The 27,444-nt window shown below is 56.7% G+C and overlaps 1 protein-coding gene across 50 annotated transcripts in view; it reads right to left on the bottom strand.

Moving 5' to 3' along the window:
- Positions 1 to 27,444, bottom strand: part of CELF4 (CUGBP Elav-like family member 4) — a 299,460-nt gene that overhangs the window by 74,239 nt on the left and 197,777 nt on the right. For 26 of the 50 annotated variants that reach the window (XM_082416127.1, XM_082416138.1, XM_082416147.1 and 23 more), the window contains exon 3: positions 209 to 287. In XM_082416127.1, coding sequence (XP_082272253.1) covers positions 209 to 287 — 79 coding nt within the window. The remainder of the gene's footprint in view (positions 1 to 208; positions 288 to 27,444) is intronic. The other 24 variants (XM_082416133.1, XM_082416161.1, XM_082416135.1 and 21 more) reach the window with 1 other exon arrangement.

Here is a 27,444-nt window from a genome sequence, read left to right as displayed (position 1 = left end):
CGGCAGACCCCAATTCTCCCCCATCCTCTTTACTCTGTCCCCACATCCGTCACCCAGGGCTCCAAAGCCCTGTCCCGACCCTGGGCCATGAGGTCCCCATGGGGCGGGGGAGGCGGCAGGGAGTTGCTGCAACACTGCATCAGGGGGAGGGAACGGGGGAGGGAAGGAAAGGAGGGAGGGGGAGGGGCAGAGACAAGTGGGCCCTCACGTGAAGGGGGCTGGCGCAGGCAGCTACTACCTCCTCGGCTCTCGCTGTCCGCTGGCTTCACCTGGATCGGCCGGTTCATCTGCAACAGAGCACAGGGGGGCAGTGTTAGCGCAGACACACCTGCGCCCGAAGGTACGCAGGCGTTCACGGGGACATAGCACACGGACCACACCACCGACACATACACCCGCGCACCCGCGCACCCGCGCAGCTGCAAACGAGCGGCTCTTCACTAAAGCCCCACCCACCTCCCCTCCCCAATGTGGTCCCCAGGGTCCCCTGATTTCAGGAGGGTTTCTCAGGATTGGAGACCTCCAATCCTGAGAGGGACCTCCCGTGGTCCCTCTCCCAACTTTGAGCAGCTCTTGCTGTGATGAGGGGTCCCCTCTCTGGCCCACCCTGGAGACAGATCGCTTTGCTGAAACTAGCTGGTCTCTGGCCGAAGACTAACTCCTGCCCAGGTTGGGGCATGGCAGTGAGTTGCACCCCATCCCTGCAGTATCCTGCAGACGCTGGCTGTAGGTCCCAGCGGTGCCTGAGGCTCTGGACCACCCAGCTCCTTGTTGGAGCAGAACTCAGGGCTGGGGCTCCTGACTGCGGCCAGGCTGTCCCCTCGGGGTGTATGTGGAGTGGGCACTGCTACTTGTCTCACGTGGTGTCTGGGTGCCAGGACGACACCGGGCACAGCCTGACGCCCCCAGCCTTTTAGCGGCCGGCCTCTCTGGAGGATCCGTTTCAATGCCTCATTCAGGCCACTAGGGGGCTCTAAACTCCAAGGATCTGGGGCTCCGCAGCCTGTTTTTCATCGTCTGGATGCCGGAGGCACAGGGTGGGCTCTCAGGCCCTGAGGATATTTCAAACAATAAAAATGGTAGGAATCACGCAAATGGAATTGTATTTTATGTCTTTGGCAGTGCTTTTGCTTGTCCTGTACCTCTCTTATCCCTTACTCTATTTGCATTTCTCTCACAAACAAACCCTGAGAGGCAGGCAGCGCAGGTACTAAATGCCCCCATTTTATAGATGGAGAAGCTGAGGCGGGGCCATCTTGTGGCAAGATGTGCCTGGGAACCTGGGTCCGCCAGGGCTATTTTTGGGCTTTTGTCCTGCACCAGGTGACTTTCCATTGCCAATTCCCCTTGTGTATGGAGGCTGGACTAGCCGGTCACAAGCTTCCTTCTGGTCTAGGATTCGAAGTGAGTTTTGGTTGCGTCAAGACGATGGGTGGGGGAGTGTGGGTGCCCGTGACTCAGCAAGGTGAAGATGAGGCCAGGGGAAGGGCAGAGCCACGCAAGGAAGGACAGAGGCGGGAGGCAGGGCACAGAACAGAGGAAAAGGAAGCACAGGTGGCCCGGGGGGTAAGAAAGGATTCTGGGGGGCCAGTCCACTAAGAGGGGGTGCCATTATTTGCCAGGAGGTCCCCACTCAGCACCCCTTATGGAGTTGAGGGAAATGAAGGTACTTGGTATGTACGCTCTGCCTGCGGAGGAAGGTGTGGGTTTACGGGAACCTCCAATTAACAGGGAGAAGGAAGAGGGACATAAGGAAATTCCCAGCTTCATTTCGGGAGTCCTGGCTCCCCCATAGACCACCTCCTTTCCAGTCCTTGAGCGAAGGGTCCAGAAGGCTGAGCTTGCATCTGGCTGTGGGAGAAGGGCTGTACTCTCGGGTTCCCGTTCTGGATCTTCGGAGACTCCACATCCAGCCCTTCCCTAGGCTGTCCCTCCCTTCTGGAACACCCCTTCCTCCTAGTCTCCCCCAAAGCTGCAATAGTCTCTTACTCCAGAAAGGCCCCACGGCTGACCTGGACCCAGTTCTGGCCATTGTATTCTCCTGGGTATATTTCTATGGCTTTCTTGCTTATGTAATTATTATAATGCTCCAGGGAGGGATTATTATCTCTCTCTTGCCAATAAAAAGCCAAGCTCGGAGGAGTGGCAGATCCAGGATGCAGCCAGGGTGGGTAGGCACGGTGCTAACATGATAAGGTGGGTTGGACTTCCTATATTTCATCCCATTTGACCCCAAAGCTACTCTGAAAGGAGGGGGCCAAGGGAAGATGTCCATCTGGCAAGGGGCAATTGGGCCACCAAATCGAATACAACCTCCACAGCCTGGTCTCCCAAATCTGGCCCCCACCGCCTCTTGCATCATTCCATTCCTCACGACCGGGCACTTTCCTCCCCCATCTGTTCCTTTGGCCTGTGAGCTCTTTTCCCATACCCCCACCAGCCTCTGGCCCTTGACCCTGAAGCCTTCCTGGTACTCCAGGGGGAAGGGTCCTGCAGGAATTCTCCCTTTTCCATATAGAATGTACAGTCAAGTTGGGAATTGAGTTGCAAGGGGGCACCGCACTGCTACCCCTACAGGACCACGAACAGCTGCTACAAAATTATATTGTTGGATTATCATCACTTCCCCTGGATGTGTGCAAATAGATAATCTTTAACCAAGGAAATGGAGTTTCAGAGAGGTTAAGAAACTAGCTTGAGGTCACAAAGGTGGTAAACGGTGATCAAGATGAACCCAGGACTCTTGACACCAGCCTACATGTTCGGGAGATTCTGGGAACCAGACGTGACAGGCTTAGGAAAGGTCCAGGAAAGTTCAAAACAGAGTGTGGGGAAGGGGGGTGGGTGGTGGGCTGATTCAGGCTTCCCCGGTAAGGAGTGGGGCGTGAGGAGGGGCAGGCAGAGGAGTGTGAACCAGGCTCAGCTGGGCTCTGCTGCTGTGGAGACGAGGGAAGGAGGAGGCCGCAGAGGAAGCTCCATCCCTGGGGCCAGAGCAGGCCCAGGCCGACCCCGAATGCTTAGAGGCAATGTTGGGAGGAAGGGCAGGGACCCTGGGAGGACGCCTTCCCTGGCACCTTGTTTCTGAGTCCCACGGCAAATCTCTGTGGAGAGCAGAGGGGGTGAGTCCTATGGATGGACAAGGGCTGGGGTAGAACTGTTTCTGTTATAATGGGACCCATTTTCCATGGTAAATTAAACAAGGCAAATGGAATCTGCCTGTGCATGGAGCCTTCCACCCTGGGGCATGTCACCCTCAGGCGGCCAGCCACTGTCCCACTGTCCTTGACACCTGGGCACTCGTGAATGCTCTGCCCCAGGCTCACGGACTTAGGCCTGATTCCCCTCAGTTCCACCCCCCACCCCCCAGCAAGCCCTCCCTGACCAGGCCAGCCCTGGACGGTGCTCCCAGACCACCTCCATCACTCGGCTCCTGGCAGTGGGGACCCAGGGGCTCATCTAGCCTCCCACCTGCCCTCAGCCATGGTCTGGGCACCCACAATGGAGCAGAATTGACCTGGTTCCCATGGACCTGTGGCTCCTGGGGTCATATTTCATGTCCTATTATTATCTAGGGATGGTCAGAGTCCATACAGCCTTTGCAGGGCTGTCAGGGTGGTGCCAGGATAGATGGAGAGAGAAAGAAATCCTGTGTTTTCTTAATTCTCAGCAGAAATAAAGTGTCAGGCTCAGCTGGGAAGATTTCTTAGGTAGAGCAGGTTCTATACAGATGCCTCGGGCCTGAAGGGAGATCTCCCTCCTTCGGCCCGTGTTTCTCTTCCCTGTTCCAGACTCCAGCCCCATCTAGCCTCGCCCAGGCCTGCTTACATCCTGGGGAGCAGAGGGCAGACCATGCCGCAGAGATGGGCAGTGAGGCAGGAACGGTGAAGAAGGGGAGAGAGGATACTAGTAGGAAGGCGGGAGGGGCAGTTGCCATCTCCTTGCCCGTCTTCTAACTTTCACTGTGGCCTCAGGACCTCTTGGCCATGTGAGCCCCAGGGCATCCCCTGCAGGTGAATGTCGAGGATGCTGGGGCCCAATTCTCTGTGCCTTTCCTTTAACCCATCCCTTGCTCCTCTGTCCAGCCACCCCGTCCCTCTCAGCCACTGTATTATCCTTCTGGGAGGGCCTGGGCCTGGGCCTGGGCCTGGGGGCTGGGTCATCAGCACCCCCATGTTCCCCTGTGGCCTTCAACCCCGGTTGTGCCTCCAGGTGCCTGAGCTGGGCCGCCTTCCCTGGGTCAGGAACAGCTCCCTGAAGCCACCCTCAGGCTTCTGGGGTCAGCCCTCTGGGGACATCACTAACTTCCTTTGTCATTGACTGTGTGCCTGCTTCCAGCCCCGGGGGCCCCTCAGGGGGAGCGAGTGGTCCTGGCCTAGGACTGGAGCCCTCTCTGCTCCCTGCTGCAGCCAGTGGTGGGTGGCGGGGCCTCCTTCCCTCCCAGGCCCCTTCTGCCCTGGCCCTGCCTCCCCTCCTCCTCCCCATCTCTGCCACTTTTTGCATCAACACATACCCATGCATTAAACAAGACATTCCATTAATTTCTTCATCATCATAACTTAAGCTGGGACATACCCTTTAAATATTCATTCAGCTATGAAAACTGGGCATTAAAATTTTAATAATGTCAAGCTCATTTGAACTGCGTTCCTTGGGGACGATTACGATACAATTAGAATAAATACAATGATTGATCTGGTCCAAAGCCTTCACCTGTCTGTCCAGCGTGGCTTCCCGCCTAAGGAGAGGCCTGTGGCCAGTGGGCAGACAGACAGACTGATGGACAGGCCAGCTGGCTCTTTCTTGACTCCCTCTCCCCCTCCCAACAACCCCTCCCATCTCTGCTCCGGGGGCCACGTCTCCCTCCCACAGGGGCCTGCGGGTCTCTGCTGCCCCCTGTGGGCCAGGGTGCAGGGCCATCCCTCTGCAGCTGGGAAGCTGGCCCTGATTAACCCTCGTGGTTCCAGTTACCGCTTTCCTTGTCCTCCTGGTACAACCTGGGCTGTGCCCCTGGGCTTGTTCCTGTGTGCGAGGCATTCTCTTGTCTGTGTGTCTCTTCTCCCTGGCCCTGCTAGGGGCTCCCTGAGGCTGGAATGAAACCCCACCAGAGCAGGCCCAGCCTGCGGAGGGGGCCCCTGGACCCTGAGCGCCCACATGTGTTCTGCCACCAGACCAGAGAGGGACTGTCTTCACTTAGCTTCCCTTCTGCTGCAATCACCTTCCTGAGGGCTGGCATGGAGGTTTTGGGGGGTGGCTGAGCCCCCTCTGTCCCTCACTGCCTGGCACCTGCCTAAGCCAGTGCCAGGGTGAGCCCTGGGGGCGTCCGGAACTTGCCCCTGCTTCACTGGGGACAGCCCTTGCTGCCCGCAGGATCACTTGGGGCCCTTCCCCCTGGAGCTGGGTCCCCCTCCACCTGTCTTCTCAGGACCCTAAGCCCCCTGCTTCACACCGGGCCCCAGTGAGCTGACCCAGAGCTGTCTCAGAAAGAGCCTGGGAAGTTCCCTGTCACTCCTCAAAGGCCATCCAAACCCTCCTCTTCCTCAGTAAGACTTCCTGCCCTTCCAATAAGACTTCCTTGGTTATCTCTCAGCCCCCCAGCCACACATGGCCCTATACCACTCTCTCTCTCTCAGTGTGTGTGTGTGTGTGTGTGTGTGTGTGTGTGTGTGTGTGTGTGTGTGCGCGCGCGCGCGCGCGCGCGCGTGTGACTGCGACAGAGAGACGCTTGTTTCTCAAGCGAGAGCAGGGACCTGATTTCCCACTCACAGACCCCCAGACCCTAACTCAGGACTGAGCTCCCCTGGAGTATGTGTGTGTGTGTGTTTGTGTGTGTATGCACACAGCACCCATGCCCATGCTTGAGTAGTACTTGTGTGACATCACAGACATCATGAAACAATTCATTCAGGTTGGGTGTTGGGATTAACCGAGGTGAGGGAGGAAACGAGTGCAGTGCTCCCAACAAACGTCAGCTTCCATGTTGTTTGCCAGTCTGTGATCCAGAAATGCCTCAGGAAGGTCTGGACCAAGGCCCTGCACGGGGCTGGGGAGGGGGAGGGGGAGGACAGTTGGGGTGGCAGGGTTACTGGGGTGGCCTATGGAGATGGCCAGCGTGCTCTCCAGCCGGCAGCTGAGCCCCCAGATGTACTTCCAGGGTGGGTGTCCAAACCTCAAAGCTGAGGGTCCTTTCTGGCTCCTTTTGGGATGTGTGGGTGTCTGGTGATACCTCGTTTTCTGCTCACCAGGAGGGCTCGCATCTCCCCAAACCATGCAGTAATCTGGTAACGTTGATCCTTCTTGTGTTCAAACCTGCAGTCTGCACTGGAGCAGCTCTTAGCTCTGCGCGCCCACTCACTCCTCAGAGCCTGGCCCCTACCCTTCATCTGTCCTGCTCTTTCTTCTCATTCCCCCAGAGAACTCAGCTTTCATGCTGTCTGTCCCCCACCCCAGCACACACGACTGTCATGGAAATGGTGAGGCAGCAGACCCTGCGTTCTGGACCTGTTGGGACATCTGTACCCCATCTTCAGTGGCATTGCTGCTCTGGGAAGAGAGACATAATTTGCAGGGCCCCCTGTTCAAAAAGCAAGGAAAAAAACATCATTAAAGCACTAAAATATAAAGCTTTCCCTTTCTTTCATGGTCTCTATCTTTCTTCACTTGTCATGGTATTTTTTTTACCTGCTATTGGATGTCATTTTAAGTAAAGAAAAATATAAATTTTAAATTATTAGCATGGATTCTACCATTCATCTTTATTTTGTGTGATGCCAGTTTTAAGTGCAAACATCAGAACATTTAACGCCTATGCAGAATCACCAAAATTATACAATTCGTTTCTGTGACTCATGCCTGGAGGGTGCCTGGAGCTGGCCAGAGGAGAGAAATGCAAGCCAGACTCAGGAAGGCTGAGAAGAAAGAGAGGGTCTCCTCAGGCATGGAGACCCTCACAGGTACCCAGAGCCCTGCCGTGCAACATGGGGGGCAGGCTGGGCCTGAGGACTGCTGGGTTCTCTCTTCCACTGACTACAGACTGACCTGGTACAATCCAGCCAAGGGTGGGCCCTGGGAAGTAAAGCCAGACTTCACTTGTGCCCATGGTACCCCCTGACCTAACCCACAGTGGGCAGGTGATCCTCAAGGGTATTGTAAATGCTGTGCCAGGGATGCATTAGTCACCTGGGCAAGATGCTCACCCCTGCTAAGACAATGCCTCTGTTGACCAGACAGACATGCCACAGCGCTGCCAGCCTGGGGTACCACAGGGAAAGTGGGCCCCACCCGATCCTCCCTAAACCCCACCCAGGCCGTTGCTGGCTGGCCTAGAAGGCAGAGTGATTGCACGTGGGGACCAGGATGTATATGGATCAGGCAGGCGGTGGGAGGCAAAAGCGATCATAAGCAGAGGCCCCAAGCCCCCTACACGGGCTCCTTCATGCCACAGACTTCACTTACGAAACACAAGTTCAAAGATAAAATTTTAAGAATTTTAAGGTGGCAACTGCAGAGCACTAAACCCTAAGCATGGGACCCTTCTGACTGTGGGGCCTTGTGTGACAGCACAGGGCGCCTGCCCATGAACTTGCCCTGACCATGATGCCTTTCTGGGTCCCCATCATCCTGCAAGCTTATCTCTATTCACCAGCTCCAGGCATCAGACATATCCTTGACCATCAGGTGTTTTCAGGTGGAACTGTGCACAAGCTCCTGAAACAGAGAATGCTACTCAAAGATTTATCTTTAAAAAAAAATGTTTTTTTAATAAATTTATTTATTTATGTATTTATTTTTGGCTGCGTTGGGTCTTCGTTGCTGTGTGCAGGCTTTCTCTAGTTGCGGAGAGTGGGGGCTACTCTTCGTTGCGGTGCGCGGACGTCTCATTGCGGTAGCTTGTCTTGTTGCGGAGCACGGGCTCTAGGCGCTCAGACTTCAGTAGTTGCAGCACAGGGGCTCAGTAGTTGTGGCGCACGGACTTAGTTGCTCCGTGGAATGTGGGATCTTCCCATACCAGGGATGGAACCCGTGTCCCCTGCCTTGGCAGGAGGATTCTTAACCATTGCGCCACCAGGGAAGTCCCAAGATTTATCTTTTAAAGGTGAACTTTGGGCAAGTTTGGGAGGATAGACTGAGAATTTCCAGACTTTGGTGTGAAAGGCTGGTGGGGAGGATGCAACCATCTGATACAGATAGAGAAGAAAACTCACTAATGAGAGCATGGGGACCACAGGTGGGCGGCTCTCCAGTGACCCTGCCCTCCACCAGGATTTTGTCTTCATGGCACTTAGCAATTCATAATGAACAAATTAATTAATGGAGAAATTGTTTGTTTAAAGCCCCAGGAGGGCAGATTCTGAATCCTGGGCCCTGCTGGATTCCCGGGGCTGTGCACAGTGGGCCCTCAGTAACCTTGGAAGGAAAGGATGAACCCCTGCTGCAAGGTCCCCCCAGTCCCCCAGAGAGAAGGGATCGAAGGGGAATGGCAGAAGCAGCGCACATGATTTGTAGCTTGTTGTAAATATATTGTTTTAATCACCTCCTTAATAAATTGTGTAAGGTTCACTCCACAGAGTGGGGTTAGAGATTCAAGGAATCCCGTTTGCTGTCGTCATAAAGTTTGGACTTAAGGACTCCCCAGCAATGACTGCAGAGTGACATGCGCCTTTGCTGGAGGCACTCCCCCACCACGGGCCAGACTCCGAGGGGACCCTGGCCAGGCCAGCTGGTGGCGCTGCACCCCGGGCCTGAGGGCAGGTCCTGAGCTGCTGTGGGTGCAGCGCGCTTGCTCCCTTCTCTGCCCAGCCACCACCCACGCCTCCCTCGGGCCTCAGCCTCCCGCTGGCCTTGCAATAAACTAGGGGTCCCTTCAAGCTCCCCATTCTTTCCTTCATTGCCTTGCCACAATTTGGGACAGTGATAAGCCATTATGGTTCTCAAGTTGTGGATTTATTTGTTTAATATTTGTCTCCCCTTTACGAGGGAAGGTCCACACCTGTTCTGTTCCCACTGCACACCCAGAGTCGGGCGTGGCACCCGGTACACCGTAGGTGTTCAATAAATGCTCACGGACCAAATGGATGACTGAATCCTCTATTGTGCCTGTCACTGGCATCGTTCCCTCCTGCCTCAGCCACGGTCTGGCGGCAGGAGTGTCCAGAGGCCAGAAGTGGTCACCTGCTGAACAGCCCTATTTCTGGTCCAGAGAGAAAGGCCCTTTAACCCTCCCTCCTCCAGCAAAGTGGCGATGTTGTACCTTCGGATTAGGAAGGGTTTACTGAACCAGTGATCATGGTTTAGAGAGACAGCCAGTGAGCGCAGACCAGACGCAAGAACCTGGAGGTTATTGTTAAAATATGCAAATCCACAGCCCATTGAAATGCAAACCCTCCAGATAAGATTTTTAATAAATCTGGTTCTGCTCCCATTCCCCGCATCCAGGAGGCCATCTGATGCTTGTTGGGTCAGGCATGTAGGCCCTGTCAGCTCTTCACCCCTCTCCTCATTTAGATGGTCCAGCTCGGAGCTGCCCCTGAAGTGGTGGAAGGGGGGTGCCTGCCAGCCAAGGCCCTCTGTCGGTCCCTTGACAAAACACTTGAGGTCACCTCTGGATCACCCACAGAGGCATCTCACCCTCATCCTTCCCCTTCTTCCCCTTCATTCTCACCTCCTCTCATTGGTCTGAAGGGCAGAGCCCTAAGCCCTTCCAGCGAGGCTTTGGTGTGGGTCCCCCCAGTCACATCTGTCACTCTGCCAGTCATGGCCTCTAGATTCCTTCAGCCAGCTGCTGTCAAAAGTGGCCCTCAAGGGGATGAAGGAAGGCGGCTGAGAAGCAGCACAGAGGCCTGACTGTCTTAATGACCATCAGGACAGGAGAGTGGGTGGACCTGCATGGCCTCTGTCGTGTGCCTGGATGGAGGACGGGGAGGCATGAGTGACTGTGGCAGGTGACAGTTATCGAGTCCTTCGCAACTCCAGACCTTGCACTGACCTCACGACTTGGCTATGTCCTTCCATCCTCTCTGACACCAGATGAGCCCGGTGAGCAAACTCACGGGGTGGGGAGGATGTGGAGGGGGTTGGCTGGCAGGCATAACCACGGACAACGTAGGTGAGTTGAGGGAAGAGCCAGCAGGGTGTCACAGAGTGTGAGGAAAGTCTCAGAGTGTGATGTGCAGGCAGGTCGGGTGGAGGCAGGGGCCCTGGTGTGGCCCCTGGAGGGTCTGAGCCTGTGCAGTGGGCAGTGGTGTCCCCTGTCAGTTTTTGGCAGGAACAGCATTCCGCTAGGGCCACATTTAGAAAGAGCAAGTGGGCTTGGGGCAGTGGAGCCTGGTCGAGGGTGAATGTTTAGATCAGGAACGGCCAGCACTATCTTGGCATCTGGTCCCCTCCCCACCTGTAGGCAGGTGGGGTGGGGAGCTTGATGCCTGCGGTGCAGGGGTGGAGCAGGGCACGGGGGCCTCTGCAGCCCGTACATCCTCCGTGGTCCAGCCCCACAAACAAGGCCCCAGGCAGTTGCTATGCAACAGGATGCTCTGCTCTGCAGTGTCCAGCCAACAGCGGCAGCGCTGATGGAGCCTATTGGTGGGACTGCCTGGGGCGGCCCCCTCCCCTTCTCTCTGCTCTCCTCTCTCCCTCTCCCATCCCTCTCCCAACCTCTACCCTCTCTGCTCTCTGGCATCTAAGTTTACAGAATGCTTTCCCCTTACCCACTGGATACAAACAAAGGAGATGCCCCCTTCCCTGGGCCGGTCAAAGGTCTCTTCTGCTTGTTTCCAGAAGGGAGGATCCCCAGTCAGCCTTTTAGTTTTCCTTGTCCCCCCCCCCCCCATTGCCACGGGGCTGGGATTGGGCCCCATGTGCGTGGGTGGAAGCTTCTCGGGGCTGTGGCAGGTAAGGAGATGGAATCCTGGAGATGGAATAGTGCCGCTGGGCTCAGCCCCTACCTGGCAGTCAAGGGCTTCCCAGATCCACGCGGCCAAGGGCAGCCTGTCTCTTTGTCTCCAAGCACCATGTCCTTCTCATCCACTCCCACCAATGTGCCAGAGCTGCCCTGGCAAGGGTGGGCGGACCCTTGTGGTCCTAATTAAGATCTGCTGCCGTGGAAACGAAGCTCATTAGCCTGCATGGCCAGGCTGGGTCGCTAACCCTCTTCAGGGTGGGGGGGTGTGATTTTTTTTTTTAAACAGCAGTGGATAGATAATTCTGGATGAAATGAGTCCCGATTTAGTTGGGAGGCCTGGATTTCAGTCCCATCTCTCCACCTACTTGTGCATGTGAGGTGGGGCAGTTACTTGACCTCTTAGGGTCACATCTCAGAGGGGGTGTGGAGAACCCCGCGGGAGTGATAGCTCAGGTAATGCTCTTAGCACAGTGCCTGGCACCTAGTAAGTGCTCAAGAAACAAACAACAGCTATGCTCTCCGGCCTTTCCCCTCCCTGCTCCTCGTCCCCCCAAAGCCTCTCCTCCACCTGCCCCGGCTCTGCCCTCGCTGTGCCCTGTTCCCTGGCACGAGGATGGCACAGCAATCCTTCCCTGGGGGGAGCGCACCACCCAGTCTGCAGAAGGGCCTGGCTGAAAGGCGTTCAAGCCCACCCTTCCTGGATGCCAGCCACGCAGGGTGCCTCCTGCTCTCAGCACAGCAGCAGAACCGAGCCCCCAAACGCCCAGCCCCACAGCCCCGCGCTTGGCAGGGCCTAGCCACCCACCACCTGGAAGTCCCTTCCTCGTCTCGGGCGCTGGCTCTTCCGTACCTGCTCCCACACCACAGAGGGAGCTCCTCCTGCACGGGCGTCCCAGTTCCACTCTGGCCAGCTCTAGTGACGAAAGAGGATGTGTTTCCAGCCCGAAACCCCCTCCCCTTTCCTCTCACCAGCCCCGGTACCAGAGCTCCACAGGGCAAGGCAAGCCCACCTTCCAAGGCTGCCCTCAGCTACGTGGACCTGAGAACCTGTTTCTTCCATCCCACCACGAGAGCTCACGCCTCCCTAGGGCCCTTGGCTGTGGGGCTCTGCGCCTGGGTGTGACCTTTCCCAGGCCACAGTGGAACCACTGCCTTCTTCATTTAGACTCTGAGCCTCCTAACAAGCCGAGAAGGGGAGTGGGCACCCTGGCCCCGGGGGGCTGGATGGAGACCCTCATCTATGTGTCCCACAGCCCACCTTCCCTTCTGCTTCTCCCCATCTCCCTTCAGCCTGCCCCTGAGTCAGATGCACTGAATCCTCCTCCACCACCTGCCCCACCAGGCTGCCCTGGACCCTGGACCCTGTTGCCAGGCTCAGCCCCCTCCATGAGCAGAAGGGGGCCTTTCCCACCGCCCTCCCCCAACCCGGGACCCCTCCTCCCTGTCTCTTAGGGCTCAGTCTCGGGCCTGGAGGGACAGTCCCCACACAAGATAAAGGAAAAAACAAAGCCCACACCGCATAAATGACAAATCTAGAGGAAATTGCTCTCAATCCCACACCATAGCCTGACGATGCCAGCCAAGCGCAAACCTGAGTCATCCTAGAAACAGCACCGACATCGGCTTTTTGGAATTTGTCTCTGGGCTTTAGATTTAATCATTCCTTCTCTCTCTCTCCCCCCTGCCCCCACCGCCTCCCTCTGCCCCTTGCTCTCGGTTTTCTAATATGAGGCTGCACCGCCAGCTCATCCAAGTCTGTTTTCCTGGCATTAATTAACACAGCTCTCCAGCCTCCAACAGGCTAAATGATGAATCAGGTTAAATTCCAGACAACAGCCGCGCACCGCCATCAATTAGCCATCTCCGGGGCAGCTTCATTAATAAGCATCGATCATGGCCCTCCTCCTGGAACACGCCAGGGTCTCTGGGTCACGGGCACTGCCCATGAGTGTGTCAGGCTTAGGCGTGAGTGTGATCGTGTGTGCGTGGGGGCTGAAGGGCTTGGCGGGGGTGGACACGTGAGTGCGTGTGCGAGGAGGCAGGGGTGCGGAGGGAGTGGGTGACTGGGAGGGCGTGGTGCCAGTGTTGTGGGTGTGTGGTTGTCAGTGTGTGTGTGTGTGCGTGTGCCGCGTGGGCGGGGAGGTGTGTGTGGGTGGGGTGCTGGAGTGCACGGGCTCACTCTCCACGCTGCTGTCCCCTCCTTGCCTGCACTGTGCCCTCCTCTGCTTGTTGATCCCTGTCCCCTGAACTGTGGGGAGGGGGCGGGGTTCTCCCAGATGCCGCTGGGCCCTTACCCCTCCCCTGCTCTCCCCTCAGAGACTTCGCCCATCCCCTCCTCTTCAAATTGCGCCCCATGGAGGCAATCCCCAAATCCCCCTCGCCATCCCCACCCTCTTTCGCTTTGCATTCTGGATTCTCTTGGTCTTTGGCCCTTGGCTGTCCCACAGGTACGCGTGACCTCCAGCCCAAAGCCTGACTCCCTCCCTGGGTTGTCTGGCTTTAGGAACATCACTGCCGCCGCCCAGGGGCCAGGCTCACACCCTCCAATACCTTCTGCACCCGCAGGCTGGAATCCAACCCTATTCCAGGCACCGCCTCTAACTGGATTGTCCTCTAACTGGAGGACCTCTAACTGGATTGTCCCCTCCTTTTGCGTCGTCCCACATTCCTTGCAGGAAGCAGCATGACTCTGAACCACGAGCCGCTGGGGACACCTCAGAGACTCCCCCTGCCCAGAGGCTAAAGCCCACCTCCTCACAAGGGGACAGGTCCCTGTTAGTCTGACGGCGCCGCACCCCTCCGGCTGCCTCGACGTCACATGCCTCACTGGGGTGGGGGTGGGAGGCTCCCTGCCAGGTTGCGCGCCCCCTATCGACCGCGGCAGATATCTGCGGCTCTTCTTTCCTTTACCCTAAGTGTGCACAGCGGCGCTACCTCCCCTAGACTTGCGGTGGTTCTGAGTTGGTAGCCTCTGTGGGATGAGTGCTCCAGAGCAGTTTCGAAAACCTGATTCAAATCGGGGGGCTGGAGTCACCCTCAGACTCGCGCGTGGGGCACTTCGCTCTGCCCAGAGAGCTGTGGGCCCTGGCGCGCGCGAACGGGGATGGACGTGGCCTCTCGAGGCGGCCACAGCGGATCATCTCCTTAAAGGTTAATTAAGAATCTGAAGCCGGACGGCGAGGTGCGGCTGGTGACGGCGGATGTGGCGTCTCTCCAGACCATTAAACACTAATTAGGTTTGGAAAGTCTATCGAGCTCCCGAGGTCTCATCAAGGCAGGCGCTGGCCCCCGGGTGCCCTTCGAAATGCCAGAGCTGTCACCCTTTGACCCCCACGGCTGACCCTCTGGACCGGCCCCACAACCCCAGGCTTCGGGCGGAGTCCCGCTTCATTTCTCTCCATCTTATTGTGTCTCGCTGGCCCTGGCTGCATCACTGCTCCCCCTGGCTCTCTGGCCTGGCGGTGTCTGTCCGCCCGTCTGATATCTTCCTTCTCCCTGCATCCCTTTGCACTCACCCGGCAGCATCGCCTCGGTCTCAGGGGCTCAGAGTGCTGATTAGGAAGGGGAATGCAGTGGCCCCTGGTCTGGTGGACCGGAGGCTGACGGTGCATGCAGAGCTGGCCTGGGCCCCAGTGTCCAGAGGGGAGGACGTGGTAGAGAGATGGGGAGAACTCCCACCCCGCATCTTGAATCCCATGCCCCCTCTTCGGGACTCATCCCACCATTAGAGCCTGATTTAAGAAAGGCTCCTTCCTGAGATGTCCTGGCCTCAGAGCTTCCCTCGGGCTGGACTCTCTGTGCTCTCACAAAGCCCCTCTCCAGCAGCCTGTTCCCCCAGAGACCTGGCTCCCCTGATGCTGCTCTTCATCAGGGTCCGGTTTCATTCCCTGCCTCTGAATTCAACAAGTGCAGCCAGAAAGAAGCTGCTCCTGACAGCATGCATTCATTCCTTCACTCATTCCTTCATCCCTCCATTTGATTTAAACCCTGCCTTGTTCTCAGAGGACCTGGGGAGAAAGTGCCCCTTTTAGGACACTCCCTCAGTTACTGCTGCTTCCCACGCCGACTCCTCAAGACGGCTAGAACTCAGGTGTGGGATCCCTGGACGCCGTTTTTCCATCACCCCCCCCCCGCCCCTCGCCGCCACATCTTTAGCACAAGTGGCTTGTCACAAAGTGAAGGGGTTTTTCACTCAGTGACAGAAGAATGCTCGTGTCCAAATCTGCCAGGAAGAAAGATTGCTCCACACATTTCTGGGTCTCCCAGGCCACAGTGCAGAATTCTTGGTTTGGTTCTTCTAGAAAAATTGTGAAGTAGAAATAAGTTTATCCCCTGCAATGCCTGACTGTATTTTACCTTGACCCCCTGCCCTTGTTAGTGACAAATATGTCTGAAAACCATCACTGTCACAATCACCACTGTCACAACTGTCACCATCACCAGTGTCACCACCTCTATTACTGTCACCGTCACCACCACCACTACCACTGCATTTTATAAATATAGAATATGGCCTAATTCAAAGGGAAATTGCTAATGGTGGAATTCTGAATGCTGGGACAGGCAGGGGACGTTTTGGGTGAGGTGGAGCCTTCTTGGGGCCCCTCACACCACATGGCATGGGCAGTCCCCTACAGCCTTTCTGTTTGTGTGATGTTATGGGAACAGCACAACTGGCTCTGCCGTGACTAGCTGTGTGACCTTAACTTAGACACTTCACCTCTCTGTGCTCCAGTTTCATGGACTTGAAAATGCAGGATAGAATCCTCTACCTTCACAGGATATGTTGTGAGCAGAACAAGTCCTATGGGCAAAAGTGTGTGCCCCAAACCCGGCTTGATGTAGGTTAATTTGCTTCCTTCCATCTTCCTCTTTAGACAATGCCCTGCACCCCTACTCCCCCAACAGAAGGCAGGGGAAGGAGTTGGACAGTGTCCCAATCATTTGGGCCCCTCCACCCACCTTGGTCCAGTCCCCAGGGTCCCCAACACCCTCTGAGAGGCAGGACTGAAGTGGGCCTGTGGGCACGGGAGGCACAGCCCAACTTCACAAGCATAGAGTATTATGATTGCATTGATTTCCATCATAAATCATATTTCCTATCTTCTGCCTCGCTGTCCCGTGTGCCCCAAGTTAAGCCTTGGTATTTTCTTTAGCTGCTGCCACTGTCGAGCTTGGAGATATTGGGAGAATGATGATAAATTTTACCCTGCAGCCAAGCCACTCCCTCTGTGTGGAGGAGGGGGGCGTTTGTCCCCCAAATGGATCCCTTTATTGGAACGCGGGGACTTCTGCTGGGCTTTGGGAGGGAGCTCACCTGAGCTTGGCTGTGAGGGTCCTTGCACCTGGACATGCGGACACAAAAGTGTCCGTGAGTCGAGTCACAGGCTTGGAAGTTTTCCTCCTTGGTGTATTTTGTATGGGCACGTGGTGATGCTCTGGCCAGTTACACCTGGCAGGAGGGAGCAGGGAGGGAAGGCTGTGGGGAGGTCTGCGCTGAGCTTCCCAAGGTGCAGCTGTCCCAGCCTCGGGATTCCCAGTGACTTGGGATTCTGTGGGTCCCGTTGTTTTCCCCGTACAAGGCATCTCACGTTAACCCTCATGCTGACATCTGGGCTTGCAAGGTGGGTGTCAGCACACATTTTTCTACAAAGCCCTGGATCAGGAAATCCAGTCAACTCTCAGGCTGGGGCATCCTTTCTGACCTCAGAAATGCCACATCTGTTTGGAGGGCGAAGTTGGTTTACAGCTCTCTGAGTTTTGGGGCTTATGCCTCTGCCAGCTAGGCTGGGCTCAGCTCTGACTGAGCTGGGGGTCCCTTAAGAGGGTGACAAACATACTGGGTCCTGGATGCAGCATTGTAGCGCTTCTCACAAGGCTTTGGGCTGTGCACCATAGGGTGGGGAGTCCCAGGGGAGCCTACTGGTTCTCTGACTTGGGGGCCTGCCTCAGAGCTGAAAGAGGATTCAGCAGGGATGTGGTCTTGTGGCTGCCCATTCATTCATTCACCTGCTCATCCATTCAACAAGTGTTCTTGAGCCAAGTGCCCTTTCCTGTCCACCAGCCCCACAGGCCTGAGGGTGGACTTCAGCGCCCTCTCCACTGTCTACACCATGGCCTACTGGTCTGAGATCCCTGGGTGGGGGTCTGGTGAGTTTTCTCAGACGGTCGTGCTAAACATGTCTGGTTCTTGAAGAAAGTGCCCCTGCTGATGGAGATGACGGTGACAGTGAATCACAGACTCAGAAGATGACGGATGTCTAATCCCACCAGCCACGAGACACTGACAGCAATCTCAAGGCACCCTCCAGTGCTCATGCAGCCCCGGCTTGGATGCCTCCCGTGATGGCACCCTCACTCCACCCGTGAGTCTGCTGTCTCTACTAGACACACGTTCACGGATGTCAAGCTGAAGCCTGAGCAACTGGAAGCTTCTACTCCTTTGCATCTTTTGCTTTCATACAAGAAATGCCTAATTTCTCTTCTTGAGGATAATTGGTCAAAGTAGAGATGATGGTGAGAATCACCTTGGTGGCTAGGGAACAGCACCAGCCTTTGGGACGCCCTGGGGTGGGGTCTCAGTGGGATGTGGTGGGCTAGGAAGCTAGGTGTCAGCAGATCTGACTGTAACATGCAGGAAACTGATCCACCCGCGTGTGAATGGCCAGCTCTGTGGTGTGGCTGTGTGTTCTGCAGGCTGGGCTCTCCCTGGGAAATCAGTAGTCCTGGTGGTCCCAGAGGAGCAGAAGGGGTAGCATTCCCTCACGGCACCAGCTCAGGGTTCTAACTGCTGTCGACGGGAAGGGAAGTCTGTGCTATGGGATGCAGACATTCAGGTGGAAATATGCGGGGTGCTCAGACAGGGGACGAGAACATCCATTTGGACCCACATTGTCTGGAAGCACCTTACATGAGGATGGTAGGGGCAGGGGTGGGGGCATCACACTGTCTCCAAAGGGCTGGAAAGTGGTGGGTGGAGGGTGTCAGGATGTGGCTGGAGCATCTCCAGCTCCAACAAGGGGCTGGGCCACCTTGCAGCTAGGAGATTGCTACCTGTCTCATGAGAGGGCTCCAGCGGATCCTGGGCTGCGTCTGCACACATGTTCAGGTGGGCCCAACTGCCACTTCGTCTCCTTCTGACACTAGGATTATATGATGATGAAAGAAAGTTGCTCCCAGGAGCCAGAGAGGCTAAGGTTTCCATCGCGGCTCTGTCGCTTACTGGCTGTGTGACCTTAAATATCTTACTTGACTCTGCTGAACCTCAGTTTCCTCATCCATAAGAAGGGAAATGATAATTCCTACACTTAAAGATTGCTATGAGTATTAAATAAGATATTCACACCAAGCTGCTAACAATGCTTGCCTCATAGCAGGTACTTATCTCTCTAATGGATTCCTGGGGCCACTAGGCTCAAGATCCTCCTCCTCCAGGAAGTCTGCCTTGATTAATTCCACCCTTCTCTGACTGATTTGGGTCTCCCTGATAGGATTCACACACTCTTCTTATTTGTGGTCTACCCATAAATGGGTATCTGCAGGCTACATTGTCTGTGGGGTTTGGTGTGTGTGTGTGTGCCCCAGTCTCAGAGGATGGAGGAGCATTGTAGCTCATCCTAGGTGCCACCTCCACCTTCTTTCCTCCTTCATCCCCCTCTACCCAGCCGCCTAGAGCCATCCCTGGTTATTCTGTCCTGAGAGGGTTGTGGCCATTTTGCATCCATACAGGAATTTAGACCGGGGGGAAATAGTAGTGTGTGTGTGTGCGTGTGTGTGCACACACACGCACACACACAAACACAGAAGCACGTGGCAGGCTCTCTACCTCCTCCCAAGTCCTCCTGTTCCCTGCCAGCAGTCCCTGGGGGCCCTCAGGGACAGCAACCTTCTCTGAGTAGCTTCAGCTTGGAGAGTGCAAGGGAGGGTTGGGCCCTGCTGTTACAAGGGCAGCCTTCACCTCTCGCAGAATAACTGTCGCCACTTCTATTTTCTGTCATGGCGGCCTTGGTGGGGAAGGGTCCCTGCCTCACGGGGTGGGGAGGCCTCCAGGAGGGAGCACAGAGAAGGAGTGAGGAGCTGGCCTCCACACCCCCTGCGCTCTGCAGCCGCACTCTGCCCACCCTGCTTGCGCTGGAAACGTCCCTCGGCCTCCGCCCTCCCGGCAGCCCCACCCTCCCCAGGGAGCACAGGCCAGAGTCCAGGGAAGGGAGGCTGGGGTCCCTGCAGCCAGCTCCTGGTCTTGCAACTGTGGGCGAGTTAATCTCTCTGAATCTCAGTGTCTTCATCTGGGAAATAATGGGGGGAAAGTAATAACTAGTGTTTGAGCTAGTGTATGTAAAGATGCATGGTGAGTCTCATGGGACAAAACCAACACAAGAAGCACTATTTACAATAGCCAGGATATGGAAGCAACCTAAGTGTCCATTGACAGATGAATGGATAAAGAAGATGTGGCACATATGGAATATTACTCAGCCATAAAAAGAAACAAAATTGAGTTATTTGTAGTGAGGTGGATGGACCTAGAGTCAGTCATACAGAGTGAAGTAAGTCAGAAAGAGAAAAACAAATACCGTATGCTAACACACATATATGGAATCTAAAAAAAAAAAAGAAATGGTTCTGAAGAACCCAGGGGCAGGACAGGAATAACGATGCTGACGTAGAGAATAGACTTGAGGACAGCGGGATTGGGAAGGGTAAGCTGGGACGAAGTGAGAGAGTGGCATGGACATATATACACTACCAAATCTAAAATAGATAGCCAGTGGGAAGTAGCCACATAGCACAGGGAGATCAGCTCAGTGCTTTGTGACCACCTAGAGGGGTGGGATAGGGAGGGTGGGAGGAAGACGCAAGAGGGAGGGGATATGGGGATATATGTATATGTATAACTGATTCACTTTGTTATACAGCAGAAACTAACACAGCATTGTAAAGCAATTATACTCCAATAAAGATGTTTAAAAAAAATGTTTTTTTTCAAAAAAAATTCAAAACCAAGGCAAGAGAGTGTGTTTCATTTTACCGTTCCTATTAGTGAGAGGAAGCCCTTTGGGTTGTAGCATGTGGTGGATTACGTGATGGGCACCGAGCGTCCTGTCCCCCATGTGGCCCCCAGGGTGTATGTGTGTCTGTGTGAGCACGCATGTCAGCAGGGGCTGCCTGCGGAAGCATCCGAGGGCTCACATCAAAGGAGGAGGTCCTGGAACCATGTGGACACAGCTAGATGTGAGAGCCTGAAACCGTGTGCAGTATGGCCACAGCAGAGAATGAACAATGTGCTGAAAACAGACCAAGGCCGAGTGGAAACACACAGAAGGTATTCGCTGTCGTTATGTTTGTGCTGGGCTATGAATAGTGCTTTCTGTCCTTACTTCCTAAAAATTTTATTTGGTGACAAGAGTAAAAAGAAGTGTGAATGGGAATGACTGTGTCTGTGTCCATATGTATCTGCTGGAGTTTTATTGTGAGGCCCTGTGTGCATTTGGGTGGGGCCACTGTGTCATGAACGGCCATTGATAATTCTGTGTGTGAGGGCCAGGGATGTCACTTCTCTGTGTGACGTCCCAAAGGCTCCAAGAAGCCTGAAACCTCAGAGGGTGCAGAGTTCCACACAACCACCAGATGGTGCCCAGGTGCAGCCTAAGGTTCAGCGCTGTGGGTTTGGGCCAGGCTGGGCTTTGTGTTCAGCCTCTGCGCCTGCCCCCTTCCCTTGCGGGTGGGGAGCGCGCGCGCGTGCGCGCGCCTGTGGTGTGTGTGTGTGTGTGTGTGTGTGTGTGTGTGTGTGTGTGTGTGTGTATGAGGGGGGCAGGAAGGGACCGCCTGACTGCAGGCCTGGCACCTGTGCGTGTACACGGGGTGGCTATCCTGCACACGGCATCCTCCTCCTGCCATGATCCCCTGGGCACAGCCCACACTCCATGCCCTGCAAACTCTGGCTCCCCTGGAATATGTGTGCAGACAAGCTGGTGGCTGCATGTGTGTTAAGCAGATCCCATCCAGCCTCCCACTCCCCAGACCCTCACCTTTCACTCCTGCCAGGCTGCCCCTCACCATGGTTTGTCCCTCCCTCCTTTACCCACACTGAGAATGTTCCCCTTGCCGAGAATGGTCTCCCTCCACCCCAACTCCTACCCATCCTTCAAAGACTTCTACCTAAGAGGCCCTTCTCCGGGAAGCTCATTAGATCTCCCCAGACCAACCCCTTGGCCCTGCCACCCATTTTGCTCTTTCTCTAACCAGCCACTGCTCAGAACTGTCTGTCGGGCCCACACTGTTTAGCAACTGCCTGCTCGAGATAGTTCATTCCTGAATCTCCCCAGAGAGGTTGAGTCCTGCAAGGGCAGGTGGTGCCCAGCCCGGGGCCAGGCGCCCAGAGGAAGTGCCAGGTAAAAGCCAGATCATCAAGGGGTACATTTCCCCAACTTGCCTGCCCCATGGGGTCCCAGGAAGCTGGTGCCAAGGACAGACTGTTGGAGGACCCCCTGCAAGCAGCCCCTGGGACACAGGACAAGTGACTTCAGCTGTGGCTGAGCCCTGGGGTGCTGAGGGGCAGAGGAAAAAAGTGGTAATGTGGAGGACAGTGGCTCCTGGGGCTGTTTTTAAGACCCAAATGTGGGCCATCTGCTTTCTAGGCAGGTACGGAAAGATGGCAGTATTCCTTGGCTGCAGCAGGAGGAACTACAGTTAGACTCTGGAAGAACTGGTCCTTGCTGCGACAAGGAGAGGCTCTGGTGTGAGGCATGAAAATTCTTGCCCTTGGAGCTAACAAGGGCCGCATCGCCAGGTACATTTGCACAGCTTTCTGTAGTTTCTGATGTGTCTGCTCTCCGTGTGCTGACCCCGCGTCACACTCTGGCAAAGGGTTTGCAGAGGCGCACAGCCACTCGTGAACCTGAAGACAGGAGCTGTCACTGCTCCCGTGTGACAGATGAGGGGCACGTGGCTGGAGAGGGGGACTTGCCCTGGCAGCCCAGCCTGCAAGTGGCCGTGCAGCCTCCTGGATTTCATCCCCAGGGGTGCATGCAGCGGTCCTTCCCCCATTTTGAAGGCTCTGAGAGGGGAGGTGCCCTTCCCTATCCTGTCAGTGCCTGTAGCCCCAGATTCCACTCCACCCACTGGAACCCTCTTCCTGTTTGCCCAGAGCCTGCATAAGGCCAGGTGTGGAGGATGTAGGACATGGGGTGAGGAGGAGAGAATTGAAGCAAGGAGGTGGAGAGGGGCTGTGGAGTGTGAGCCCCTCGGAAGACAGGGGTAGCTCGGCTCTGAGCTGTTGGAGTCCTAGGACTGCGGGCACGCGGAGCATGTATAAGGATCCGGTCCAGGCCTGCATCCCAGCAGGGGCTGCCCCCACCCCCCAAGAAGGAGGATGAAAGCAAGAAAGCAAAGTGGTTGACTTTCTCTTGTTTTAATTGTTCTGCAAAAGATTCTAAATGGAGATAAAGTCGGGGAGCAGAGCAGGAGAGAGATGAAGGAGAGAGAGAGAGACGGAGAGACAGACAGAGAGGGAGAGAGAGAGAGAGGGAGGGAGGTGGGACGGAGAAAGTGAGCGGGAGAGTGAGGCAGAGATGCCAGGGGGCCGAGGGCAGAGCAAAGATCGAGCCTGAGAGGAAGGTGTGGCCTGGAAGGCCCGGCCACCGCCAGCCTCAGTCTGAACCTGGTGGGAGCGGTGGGGATCCCCGGGGGGACGGCTGCAGCAGCCCGCACAGGGTAGATGGAGGCTGCTTCACAGGTGTGTAAGTTAAGCAAATGCTTTGGTTAGAGGATAGGGCGGGCTTTTTGCTCCGTGGAGTGGTGCCTGGGGAAGCACTAGGAGGACTCCCTGGGGAGTGGCTGGGCTCCTGGGAAGCTGGAAGGGAGGAAACTGCAGGGTGGGACCCCCTGCGAACACCTGCCTTTTGGGCAGGACTCTGGGCAGGCACCCTGCTGCTCCGGGCTGAAGGGAAAATGGAAAGAGGCCCCGAGGAGGCTGGGGACCCTGAGACAGAAACGCAGGAAGCCCGCCCTGAGGCTGAGGTCTCTCCAGCCCCCCACCCCACCCCGGGGGCTTCTCTGGCACCTGGGTTGGGGGGGTTAACCTTATTCCCGCTCACCCACCCACCCTCCTCAGCGCCTGGGCTGAAGAGAGGTCCTGCCCCTCCCAGCATGTGCCTGACCCGCTGCCCCCCCAGGAGTTCTGTCCCAGTTCCTGGAGTGGCAGCTGGGCAGGTTACACACATTTAATTACTAGTAATTAAAAAACTGATTACTCCAAATGGTGCCTTCCTGAGGAGAGGCATGCTGTGCCTGTCCTCCTGGCCCACTGGGGCCGCCATCCCTGGGGCGTGGGGCAGGGACGTCCCATGGTCGCCTCCTCTGCGTGGGAGGGGAAGGAGGGGTTCCCCTCCTGTGCAGAACAGCGCCCACCTTCTCCACCTGGCCTGCCCGGCGCCTGACATCACGCCATCTGAGCATCACCTACTGAATGAGTCACAAGTCTCCTTCTCCAAGTCCCCTTCTGAATGCACACCCCGAGGGAGGAGACACGCTCAAAGCACGGTATGTCAGAAGGAAGGCGCCTCCATGGGGAGGCCCAGGGAAGACAGGGCCCTGGGCCCTAGGGAGGAGGCGGGAGATGAACTCAGGGTGGGACACAGGTGTGACAGAGCTGTCAGTTTCCTAACCGGCCTCCTGGAATTGACTTGCTTTATCATCATATGGCCGCGGTGCCATGGGTACCTGCTGTGTGACCATTCAGCCCAGGGCAGGAGGCGGAATGCAAGTGAACTGTATACGAATGATGATGGATTGTAAAAGGGCTGCCGGGCAGGACAGAGGAAAGTGTTGGGGGTCCAGTTTAGCTAGGGCAGTTGGAGAAGGCATCTGTCTCCGTGGTGACACTGAGGGTGAGCACAGGGAGACAGTGGGGAACAGCGGAAGGTGGGAAAAAACTGGGGGCCACAGGAGCTGCTTGTGCAAAGGCTCTGGGGTCAGCGAGAGGTGGGGTAGGGTGGAGGGAGGCAGGGCTGAGGGGCTTCAGGAGGGCTGGGGTGGCTGTGGGGAATCAGCAGGGCCCCGGGATGCCACCCCAGTGAGTCCTTATTCCAGCAGCCCTGGGGAGTCTTGATGGGGAGCCTTGATGCGTGTGAAGCACGGGGGCGCCTGACCTGAACTGTGGAGGATGCAGAGGAGGGAAGGAGGGGGGAGGGTGAAGGGGGATGGGAGTGCTATGGGGGCTGGTGGGGAGAGGTGACCTGGAGATGGGCCTCTCGGACCTGCTGATGGAGGGGTTACTGCCTGAGGAAGCAGTTCCCAGCCGCAGCAAGAGCCTTTGGAGGAAACTTCAGGGGACTCGCTAGGATGCCCCATGGTGGGGCCTGCAGAGAAGACTGCAGGCTCTGAGGCATCGCTGGGAAGAGAAGCGGGAGCCCAGAGCGCTAGGGGTGCACCAGGAGTCTCCACCTCCCTGGCCAAGTGGGTTGGTGACAGCGGCCACGCAGGGAAGCTTTATGTGTGGCCTCACATGGGAGATGCTGACACACTGCTGGGGCTCATCAATCAGGGCACCGTGATGCCGATTATTCATTTACTAATAAGGAGTTTTGGGGAGCCTCCCCTGCCCTGCACCAGCCTCTCTGTGCCTGAGTATCTGCTTTTATCCTGGAAAGTGTCCCAGAGACGATCGCTCTGCCCCCTCCGCCTGAGCAGGTTCTCCTCACCCACAGAGAGGACTGAGCAGCTGCACACGCTCTGCTGGGGGTTCCTCCCGGCCCTGCCCCTGCCTCATTCCCACCTGAGCACCACTCTGGGGGCATCAGAGCCAGCCCTACACCTGCCCACACCTGCCCCACACCTGCCTACACCTGCTCCATACCTGCCCACACCTGCCAGGCCTTCCTGGCCCCACTGGGAGAGGAGGGAGTCTCAACAGGAAGTATGAGGAGTCGAGCAGACAGGTGCCACTGAGGATTTGGGGTGCGAGGGTGCACAGGGTCTGACTCCAGGGTGGGGTGGTGGCTGGTGGTGGAGAAGCCAGTGGGTCCTGGGAGCAGGTGGGAGGGCTTCCTGGAGGCGGAGAAGGGCAGAGAGCAGAGTCTGACCCTCCTGGGCTCGCCTGTTGCTGCCTGGCCTGCCAGGGCAAGCGTTGGTCCCAGAGCCTCAGATTAGGGCTCAGTCCGCCCTCCCTGAGGGCTCCATTTGTCCTTCCTTCCGGCTGATGCTAACTCTCCCCGCTCAAACAGGGGCCAGTCAGGTGGCTGAGGGGCGCCCGGGAGAGAGGTTGCGGGCCTGGCATGGGTGTGGAGGGGGTGCCCGAGGTCGGCTCGGGCGCTTCTCTCCCAGCCTGGCCTCCAGGCCTGCCCATCCCTGCCCGCTTGCCCAGCGCCCTGGACCCCCAGTTCCCTGCTCTGCCTCCATCTACCTCTGCCTTTTGCTTGGGCTGTTCTTTCTTGATCCCCTTTTCTCTCCTTCTTTGAACAGCTTTGCAGAAAGAGCACAGAAGTCAGTTGCCATTTAACCCCTCTTAGCCTCAGTTTCCTCCTCTGCTAGACAGGGTCACACGTCCTTCACCTGGGCGATGTGAAACTCAGATCACACACACACACACACACACACACACACACACGTGGGCCCCCCAAATTGTCCAGAGTCATCATTCCTCCCACTAGGGTGTGTCCTCCCAACTTGCTCCCCACAGATGCGGAGCCCTGTTCACACGCACAGCAGGGGTCTGTGCAACAGGCCCATCTCACTCTATAGCCCCCCACGCCCCCCATCACGAAGGCCATCTCCTGCCCCTTTTCCCTCTGCCTGGATCTGCAGCTCAAGGCACAGGACCGGGGCCTTTGAAAGTCTGGGGCGGAATTCCTTTGTGGATTCGCTCAGCATCCAAAACAATCCAGGACGCCAGGACCGGTCCCCAGCTCCCTCGTTCTTCATTCCTTTCTCACCCCTCCTTCCTTTCCTTCTCTTGTTCAAGGAAGCTTTATTATCCCACATACTAATGTGAGGCACAGGCCCACCCTCCGCTCCAGGAAGCCGGAGGGCAGTCACCCAGGGCGGCTCTGGGGCGGTACAGCCCTGAGAGCCACTGTCCCTGAGAGGAGCGGGGCTGGGCGGGGAGAAGCTGCAGTCGGATGAACCCCCAACCCCACCCCCTTCCCCCCCACAGTGCTGGCCGCGCTGCCCCACACACCCCTCCCCCGGTGGACGAGCAACGAAATAACAGGGCTGGGGAAAAGCTCCATGCCATGGTGGGCGACAGGCAGGAGGGAAAGGCCGGACACGGTCAGAGGGTACCTCACTTCATGGAAACCACGTCACAAAACACCGAGACAAGGGGCGGGGGCCTGCGTGATTCCATTTCCTAAGATGACTCCTGCCCTCTCTCCCTGAACCCGAATCAAGGACGGGGCCTGTCCTGTCCCTCCCCCGGGGGGTCTAACAGGGGCAGGACGGAGGTGGTGGAGAAGCTAGGATGCCTCCAGATCCCGGGCACAGAGGCCCGGTGGCCTGTCAGCGTGCAGATGTGGCTGCAGAGGGGGCTGGGTCCTTTCCACGGTGGGTTTATGGAGGAAGGAGGCAACGGGCAGAGGACGCAGGGCTTACAGTAGAGCAGGAGGGATTACAATGGGCCTCAGGAAGAATTCCTTTTTTTATCCAAAAGGCAATAGAAAGATGTACCCATTCACTCCACAAGCACATATGGGCGTGAATCATGCAGGCAGAGATGCACGAGGCCGAGGCCACGAGGCAGCAGGTAACGGAGGACCTGCTCTCGGGTGGGCGGTGCAGCTGACTCCTGAGGACGGACAGGAGTTGGCCAGGAGCACAGGCTGAGGAGGGCATTTGGGCAGAGGGGTGGCAGGTGCGAAGCCTCAGAGACAGAAAACTGCACGGGGGCGGCGGGGGGGGGAGCGGGGCTGCCGGGAGGGGGAGGGGAGGCGCAGCCCAGAGAGAAGAGGGGCGGTGGAGGCGGGTGGGGAGAAGCCAGGAGGGACCAGGGTGAGGCAGCCCTGGGTGTCAAGGCCAGGGGAGGGGGCTTGGTCGCTGTGACTGGGTTTGCAGGGCCACTCCGGCAGCCTCCATGAGGAGGGGCCCAGCGAGGTCCTGAAGTCGGGGGTGGGGCTAGGCAGTGGGATGTAGGAGAGGAGCATGCTGGGGATTGAGTTAGAGCAAGACTTGAGAGAATTCAGCGTCCGGCTGGGTGGACGGGGGCCGTTAGCAACCAGGACCAGGCATACGACGGGCAGAACTGTGTCCCCACCCTGACAAACGCCTGCAGCTGCACCGCTGGATGGGCAGGGACCATGCTGTCCACATAATCGTGACCATTCCAGAGACTTCTCAACCCAGGAAGAGAGAGTTGTAAGTAACTTTACGGTTTGTTCCAGGAACTTCCTGAAAAATCCACGTTTGTCAGTTGTAAATCCCTCAAGCTCCCTTTCTTGGGACAATAGATCACTCACCTGGGCAAACCTGCTCGCCTAACTGTGAGTGGCTGTTCCCTCATCCTCACCTGCTGAAAACTCTCCCCTGGCGGAAGGCATCATGTTGATTAATGCAATTTA

This window comes from Balaenoptera physalus (assembly GCF_965194825.1).
Source record: "Balaenoptera physalus genome assembly, chromosome: 12".
Classification (NCBI taxonomy): Eukaryota; Metazoa; Chordata; class Mammalia; order Artiodactyla; family Balaenopteridae; genus Balaenoptera; species Balaenoptera physalus.
Note: the sequence above shows the minus strand (reverse complement) of the source record. Positions and strands in the feature narration are given on the sequence as shown.